This window comes from Mya arenaria, chromosome 8, assembly GCF_026914265.1.
Source record: "Mya arenaria isolate MELC-2E11 chromosome 8, ASM2691426v1".
Taxonomy (NCBI): Eukaryota; Metazoa; Mollusca; class Bivalvia; order Myida; family Myidae; genus Mya; species Mya arenaria.
Window position 1 is genome coordinate 19,711,262 of NC_069129.1, and position 9,531 is coordinate 19,720,792.

The following is a 9,531-nucleotide window of genomic DNA, read 5'->3' on the forward strand; positions in this document are numbered from 1 at the left end:
TACGTTTTCATATTCAGAATAGTTTTTTTAGTAAAGCACCGGAGGAAATATGAGTAAAAAATGCGCCGAATTTAAACAAGTTACTAAATTTTTAAATTCATTATCTCACTTTGAAAAAAAAAGCACAATAAACTCTGATTAAAATATTATTCTCGGTGATTGTAAACTCAATTTCCTTTACAGCAAAATATCTTTAAACCAAATTTGTTATTAATCCCAAAGTATTCTTAAATATCTCTTCTTTTAATATTGATTGAAGCTAATGCATTTCCTAATGTTATTATATTGCTTGATGCGCCATACTTTTTTTAAGTTTAGCACATTACAGCCTTCATGTTGTCAGGCAGAAAGTGTTAATAATGGTTGTTCCCGTAACGCTCAATTATGTGGCAAGAAACAAGCAGTCCCTGGTTTAGAGTATTTATTGATCACTGGGGAAGTTTCCTTATTGCGCATTGTTAGGGCTAGAAGCGAGCAGTCTCCAGCCAAGAGTGTTTGCATGTATCGCAGGGTTAGTTCCCTTAGATCTTTTTCAATGTCGAGGATTCCATTTCCGTAGAAAAACAAATTGAAAACAATAGAAAATTATTGTTTTGTTGCATTTTCTTATAAAAGGTTACAGCTTAATGTCGAACACAACGATTACAAAGGTACAGAACATATTTATGAAATATGGACATACCTTTTTCATAATGAGGTGTAGCTTTCGCTCTGTAAAGAAAAAGTGGTTTGTATCGAGTTTGGCATTCATTTTACCGTCCGAAAAATTCCTGTTGTAAAAATTGAAATACATGCTATGACATAAAGTTAGCCCTTCAAATTTACCAAAAAGGGTATTTATTGTTGTTTTTTGTCAATAGGTGCTTTGTAAAAACACCAATTAACTCCACAAAAATAGTATACACGCATCATATCGTATAAATTGTATCGATGATTGACATGTGAACAATACAGGTATTTCTCGTAACATTTCATTTCTTGTTTTTGATCGCTTGTACTTTAGTTTGCAGTGACTCTTGAATTACTGTGTCTCTTCTTGCGATTGATGACACACAAAAACAACAAGAGACAAACCCCGAATACATAAAACCGACAGCTTACTAATGCGAACAAGTTCATCGTTTATCAAAGATATCCATATCATTATTACATACGAAAGCATTTCCTTTTTGTGTCGTTTGAATGAGATCATATTCAAGGCATCCACTGAATCATACAGTAAAGAACACATGTAATCTATTCCGTATAGAAACAGATGTCTACTTATATTGTTCTTCGTTGTTCTCAAGCCGGCTGATAATCAACTACCAATATCGTGGTGTACCGAGGTAACTCAGGTATAGTGGATATATTTTTCAAGCAATGTGCAGCAGGAATTAGTCATTGGAAAATTCTCATTGTCCTGATGAACAGTTCTCATGGGAATTATTTTGCAATAATATCGTTTCATGTTTACTGTGAACGATAACTTTGATCCTTAAAATATCAAAATAGCGCGGAGTTCATTGCAATTATTTAGAATTAGAATTAACCATAACTAAGTTCGAAAAATGGTTTAAAACATATTTATCCAAATATACATTGACCTGTTGTAGAAGCATGGCAAAATATCGACTATAAATAATGCACCGAAGATGTTAACCATTGTGTACATTCAATTTCACTTTGAAACCGTTTGCTATTACCACTCAGCGACTGAGGTGTTACGCTGATGTTGACCGGTAATTTTTGTTTTCCTTCGACTTTTTTTCGAAAACGATTTCAATATTTTTAAACTGAACCATAAAAAAAACTTCATTTCGGTCTATTTTTCGTTTATATGTCATTTTTCTGTTATAAACCAAACTGGGTGTATTTGATACAGAGTATTTGCTTAATACTAATGAATATTCTCTACAGAATGTTAAATTTCGTTCCGAATCATAATAACACGTTAGCGTCAAGGCTTTGCATTAAACATGTTTTCTTGCATGTTTAGGAAAGTTACTTATAGCTATGAGCTGAAATAGAAAACAGGTATATTTGAGGAAATTTCAGATACACCTAAGATTAAAAATTCCCGTTTTTTCGTTTATTAACAAATATAACGTTATAGTTTTTTTACCATTTGATACCTTCAGAAACAATCTTTGTTCAAATGAAAATGTTTATAAAACTACAAGGGAACCGACGGGTAAAAAGTAAAAAAAAATCCAGTGTATTAATCAAGACCAAACTAGCAACAAAAAAGGCACAACACTTTTCAAGCCGAAAAGAAACATGACTAACACTTATGCTGTCAATATATGAAATATACACTTTACACCAGTTTTGTTCTTGATCGCAAATGAATTCATCATAAAAAGTTTGTTTATGCTGTCCAGTGTGTTCTTGTTTGTGTTGTTGATTCACGAATGACGGATTCCAACTTATCATTACTGAGTTTGTAAAATCCCTAAAATGTAAACTACGAAATTGTGTTAAAATACTGTAGCAGGGAAACAGATGATGCCATTACGCCATTTCTGTATTTGCATGTTTTGTGTCTTTTCAGTGTATTTTGGGCCAAAGACCTGTGCCATTAAAAAGTTTTTTTTTTTAATAAATAGCTGACTACCAGCTTGGCACCGTAGAGTTTTATTACAAACAAACAGTTGTATGGTATATTAAGTAACGGTATGATTTTCAGCAACACAATGTCACCTCGATACAAATAGAAAAAGAGGCCAACAAAACAAGCGCCATGTAGCTATAACACCCTAATAAACATCTGTCACAACAAAAAACAACAAACGTTTTGTTTATTGAACATTGAGTACAAACGCGATACTACGTGCAATATTATTCCGTGCCAAGTCTGTCTGACTAGTCGGGGAAATCACGTGATTTCCATAGAGCTGTAGAGCATCTATATAATAGAAGCGGATCTCTCTGGTAGGATTAAGTCTTTGTGACGGCGTTACAACGAAGGTGCTATTGGAGAGACTTTTAGCTGGAATATTGATCTAAGAAATACCAGGTATAAATTGTACTGTATTAATTGTTTTGAAAGACATAAGGTTGATTTGTCGTTAATAAAGGTCCTGGAATACATGATAAGAAATAGTTATTCAAACGTTGATTAACTAACGTAAATTTTACAGTGTGACAACTAAAATGTATAAATGTTTCATAATATTTAAGTCGTGTTTCATTGTGTATTTTCATCTTACTGCTGCTTTGAATTGATTTTCATTGCTTATAGGAATGACAAAGAAATATATAATGGATCCAAATAAAGTTGAGCGAAAACTAAGTGTGCCTAAAATACGCCGTGAGGTTTCAAATGACTCCCAAGCGGACATCGAAGAGCTAACAGTTGCAGACAGAAACCAACTATTTCAAAGAAGAATGGAAATGCGGGAATCTCCACATGGATCTGATATCCATTCTAGTTTAAACCCAGCAGCTCACCATGGACGTTCATGCTCATTCCGTAACCGACCCCGACCCAAATTGTTAAATGTCGATATTGACCGACCAAGACGAAGAAGTTTACCATCACCTTCGGCGAACTGTCTAAGCGTATCTTTCGACAATATTCATAAACAGAAGGAACCATCTGACCAACAGCCATTACGAAGAGTGCGGTCATTTAAAACCACATCGAAAGGAGGCATTGTTAACAGAGGGGACTCTTTTAAACGGAGCTCCAATAGTATATACTCAACCGGGAGTGTAATGCATAGTGAGCATGGGGGAGCTAGATCGCATAACAACAGCAGGCAACGAATTAACAGCACGCAATCCCGAGACAGTGGAACCGCGGACAGTACGGGATCTTCTGTTGATACCATTATTCATAAAGTTGCCATGGTTGGGGACAAAGGAGTTGGAAAAACATCTTTGACCAATCAGTTTATGACATCGGAGTTCGTTGCATTTGAAACAGAGAACGGTAAGACAAATATCGCTATTTTCAACATGATCTAACCATATATGCTTTGAAATTTGAATGTATTTTTTTCATGAATAAGTCAATATTGAACAATATAAGCAATAAATATATTTCTAGTTTGTTAAGTCGCATTTGGTGTTAGAAATGTATATTAGATACAATATTGATTAAGCTTTGAAATAAGCATTACCTCTTTGAAACGTGATCGCAAACCTTTCGAGTATCTTGACATTTTATTGCTTGCGTGTATAGAGTTAACAATACTGGAACTTGCTTGAAATTAGATAATGATGTCTATCGATGCGAATGGCAAAAAAGTCGGTCATAGATTACTGTATTTTTAAGCCTGGGTACTTTATACAGTTAATTAAAGCATACATCATCTCTGAATTTAAACAAAAGGCATAAGCTTTACTATATTATTGACAAAGACTGGTATATCACCGCTGTATCGATAATGTTAAGTTTCATCACAATTATCTTACCTAAAAAGGTAAATAACTTTGTATGTACGTGCGTTATTGTTTATTTTTTTAAATAGAGAAATGAAAATTATCCTAAAATATATGCCTGTACGAAATGAGAACTATTTGTAACATTCGCACACAAGACATGACTGACGTCCACGCATTCGTTTGATTTAACACACAACTTGTCAAGAATACCCACTGCAAGCTTTATCTAATATCGTTATCTTCATTAACTTAAGCTTATCATTGTAAAGAAGCATTATGAAAGAAGCTGGAGTATACATTTTATTGTTCCTTGTTTCAATGATAATAAGTAGTTATTGCTAAAATATATTTGTACTGGTGTGTGCGCTACATCTTCAATGTACTGAAAACTGTACAATATACTGACAACTGAACAATGTACTGACAACTGAACAATGTACTGACAACTGAACAATTAATGTACTGACAACTGAACAATTAATGTACTGACAACTGTGTGTCTCCAGGTTCACGTTTATAGAGAAATTTTTAACTCACATGTTGCCTGTTCCAAAGCTACAAGAACTTGTTGGCGTACACGTCGTGTTTCGTAACCTCTCTTTTATTGTAGTTTGACGTGACAAATGTAATAAACATTCTGACATTTAAATGATTGAGCAATAATCCTGGTATCAACTATAATTATCATGACAAATTGTTCGTGCTGATAAATACCCACATTTCAACCTTTAAGGCTTCTATATTTTCCTGTATGTCATCATCAGCTTTGACATTATAAACCTGAAAAACCTGATAATATCTATTATATTCATTCTATAATTGTTATGGTGTTTATTAATATCACAACGCAACTTACGTTTTAGCATTAGCACTAGTAAAATGAGGGTGAATAAGCAAATTAGCACCTGTAATCTAAGGGCGTATTAGCATATTAGCATCTGTAATATGAGGGCGTATTAACATATTAGCATCTGCAATATGATGGCATGAGTATGTAAGCACCTGAGAATTGAAAGATTTATTAATTATTTATCGGATAAAATAATAACTTATTTGTAAGAGAATTATTGGCCACGTGGAAAACTGTTTTAGTGGGCCAGAAAGAAAACAAAGATGTAAATGTCAACTCCTTTCTACGTTATACATACAACTTTCTTCTTCGCTACGCACAGCTATGTTGTTTCTACCAATGCATTTACGTAAGGTTCATAGGAAGCACAAATAGAATGTGAATAGTAGTCAAAGGACTGAGATTCCTAACATTGCACAGGCTATTTAGGAAGGAATGTCATAAAATTAGTTAGAAATAAATTCCGGTTCAGACTGGCATATTTCGGATTGTCTAGGGAAATTTTCCTTCTTATTATCATATTTTTCTAATGAGTAATATGACCTTCTTTCAGGTAAGCATAAGTACAAATATACGTTAAGCATTCTTAAAACGCTTCGATCAAGGCCGCAAAGTTTTATTTATTATGTTATCTCTTCGCTATAACAGGTAACTTATAATTCTTAGGTATCACAGATAAAACTTGAACTTCAATGATCATACCTTACAATAGTTAAACGATATCCATTTCGTTTGGAGGTACAGGGTGAAATCAAGTACAAAAATGCTCATTCAGCTAGAAAACCGAATCGTAAACCAAAAAACAAAACGAACACGTTCTATAACCACATGAATTGCAATAACATATGACAAAGAACGATAAATAGTCATTTTAAGCGGCACTCTCACTGATGTAACGTTTTGACAACTTTTTGTTTTTTTTAAGTCTTGCATTGAGCCAATTTTTTGCGTGAAAGTCTCAAACCTACTGACACAACTGGAAGACTGCTGAGAAAAGATTAAATCGCCAGTATTCATATTATCCGAATGTTGCTTTTTTATGGCTAAACGCGTTACTAATACCGCTGGGAGAAAATGAAAGTTTAGTCAGTTTTCCAAATTACTGATTTCTGTTCTATTGTGAGTAAACTTATTTGACTGAATTGAAGGCATTGATACCAACATAAGCTGAATCTGAGATAAAACTGTATAAAAAGAGGTCAAAACTGTCAATCTGTGTGAATGTAGCTTTAAACAGAATGGGGCATGTGATTTTTTTCCAAGAAATGCTCAACATTTCAAATGTCATCTGTTTGCTGTAATGACACCAAGAAGATCAACCATATCGTTCATCGTTGTCTTGATTCGTATAACTAAGTAATGAAGTACAAATAATTCTATGTTGAAATTATTGTATTCTATTCTCATTTTATTGTTGCAGATGACGATGACACAGATCGCCACGTGACAGTGCTGTTAAACTCCGAAGAGTCAACACTAGAAATTGTTGACCGGCCACTTGATTCGCAGGTAAAAAGTGCATGGTTCTCATAAAGCAGGTTTTGACAATGGCTTGGCGCTGTGTTGCCGTCTTAATAATACTTTGAACACAGCTTATATTCATTTCCTGCAACTTACATACGAGCCTTTAGCATACCTGAGTAAGTAAATTGTGTCTCGTTTTGAATTTAACAAAAAAATAAATCAGGTAATTGCAAGCTTTTGTATGAATTATTCACAATGTAAAACCAATACCGCCTTGTAAAATATATTAGTCGTGAAAGACATCAATTAAAAGAACTGTGATAAAAATAAATTGCAAAAATGTTAACGTTTTTAAATTTCCGCGATACAGTTAAAAATGATTGACTGTAGATATTTACCTCACAAAACACTTAACATATAAATGGATCAAACGCAAAACAAATGTCTGTCTGTCGCTTTATCACTTGTGCTCGGTATCATATATATTTCAGAAACTAGACATAATGCATTATGGGTGGTCTTAAATATATACATCGTTTGCAAACTGTACACCTTTCTCAATGTGAACTAAAATTGTTTTTGTAATACAGAGAAATATACAAATAAACACAATCGTTATCTTTCATTTGCAGGAGATGCCCAGTGAAACTTTTGACGCCTTTGCAGTGGTATATTCTATCACAGACCGGGCGAGTTATCAGGTGGCTGTTGACATTTTGTACCACGTTCGCCATCAACTTGAAATTAAAGACAAACCTACCATTCTTATCGCCAATAAGATCGACCTTGTGAGAAAACGGAAGGTCACGAGAGAAGGTAATACTATTTGTTGCTTGTGAAAGGTTTATTTTCCCTGTTGCCTTTGTTTCATCATTGTATCATGAAAAATACATTTATCATTGTCTATTTGATACCGTACACATGTGATAAAGAGAAAGACTGACATTTGTTATGTGTTTTAATCGACCTTAAACTCTATAACGGCATTTTAACGACTATTCATGTTAAACTTTATTGATACCTGTCAAACCAGTAACATTTTATATCATTTAATGCATTTCTCGTAACATTTCTCTCTTCTTTAGTAAATTGCCTTAGGCCATTAGTAATAGTCTTAATGTGAACTAATATGGAATAGCAAACGGTATGAATTATTTCCAATTCGTTAAGTTTTCTATGAAATGGAATGCACTTCCAAAACAATTGCTATGTTACGTTGTAAATAAATAATGATGAAGTTTAATAAAGACATATCGAAGAAGTTGATTTCACGGAAAAAAGATCTAACATGTTAAGAAATATCTAACTAAACAGATTGTTGCGAAAAATTCCATGAATTGTTGAAATGAAAGCATTTATAAAAACTTCTGTAATAAAAATAATGTTTAAAAATGTATATTCTTCAAATTATAGCAGCCATTTTCTTAGATTTGCTGTTATGGCTTTGAACGAATAAATTCAGGTGCACTTGGCTTTGTCACGTTTAAAGATTTGTTTTAAGTCCTTCAATACATTTACATATTGATGTAATATATTTCAGAGGGAAGGTCCGTAGCCAAACAGTACAACTCTAAATATTGTGAAACGTCCGCTGCTCTTAATCACCACATAGATGAACTTCTGGTTGGAATACTGAGTCAAATCCGCCTGCACAAGACCCCAGGACTACCGATAGATCCGCCCACCTTTGATGTTAAGCCTTGTCAAAACAAGCTTGCCAAATGTTCCATGCCTGGACCAAAACGTTTACTTAATTTCATTTTTCGTAAAAACCCAATGCAACCGTCTTGCCATGAGTGTGAAAATCTCTTTACCTCATAGTTTGCTCTCTTTTAATACATTTTCGAAACATTCTATTTTCATTTTTTGTTGTTGTTCTTTGTCAATACTTTGCTGCTTTTAAAATATAACTGTATAAAAATGATTTCATATATAAGACAAAACCTGGCTACATGGTTTAAAAGTCATTTAAGCATGTATATTGAATACATTCTGTACAGTTTATTTTAAGTTTAACATTTTCCATTGCTTGTATGATGTTTATTGCAATTCCTCATATAAAATAATTATATCATGCACAAACAATTTGATGTACATGTTAATAGTTTTCAATTATAATTATGTGTACAAAAGTTTTAATAAATATTGATAATTCATAAAAGCTATTTCGTTTGGATATTTTTACAACCTTTGAGTGATGAGTGAAATAATTGGATTGAAGTGTTTCAAATCAACAGTAACAGTTTCTATTTAGTTTAAACATTTAAAACAATTATAGTATAACACTATTAATGTATGGAAAGTGATTACTCAAAAATATTGAAATAAATTGTATGCTTACGAGACAGTTCTTATATCACATTCCATTATAGATGAGAACAATAAGAAACGTGAAACTCTATAATTTAGGATCAAATGTGATGTGTTTGGGAACGCGTTTGATTACAGCATTGTAATTTTAAATGAAAGCAGCTTTGAGGTTAATTACAGCAGCGCATGGTATATAACAATGCAATTGATTTAAATTTGATTTCAGGCGGATGAAACGAATGGTCCATGCAATTGTTTTGCATATTTGATTATCTCATTGATGGCGTATGCGTTGTGTTACAGACAAAGTCAAATCATTTCAATATTTACAAAAAGAACTACATTGCAAAATATTCTGATTGAGTCACTCTAAAATGCATAAGTCAAACCGCGCTCGAAGCGTTTATCACTAGCACTGTTTTATGAAATAACTAGTGTGCTTGCTCCTCAAGTTTTTTATTTAAATATTGTACTCATAAGAGTACAAACATAGCATAAATATACTGTTTCAATTGAATATAAAAGGATGTTGTTCT

At 33.0% G+C, this 9,531-nt stretch overlaps 1 protein-coding gene across 1 annotated transcript; it reads left to right on the plus strand.

Annotated features, from left to right (window-relative positions):
* Positions 1–2,905: 2,905 nt before the first annotated feature.
* LOC128242597 (uncharacterized) lies at positions 2,906–8,901 on the plus strand. Its single transcript, XM_052959815.1, has 5 exons — positions 2,906–2,998; positions 3,224–3,916; positions 6,642–6,730; positions 7,318–7,501; positions 8,226–8,901. The coding sequence occupies exons 2-5, from the start codon at positions 3,226–3,228 to the stop codon at positions 8,504–8,506; spliced, it is 1,245 nt and encodes a 414-aa protein (XP_052815775.1). The 5' UTR covers positions 2,906–2,998; positions 3,224–3,225; the 3' UTR covers positions 8,507–8,901.
* The last annotated feature ends 630 nt before the right edge of the window (positions 8,902–9,531 follow it).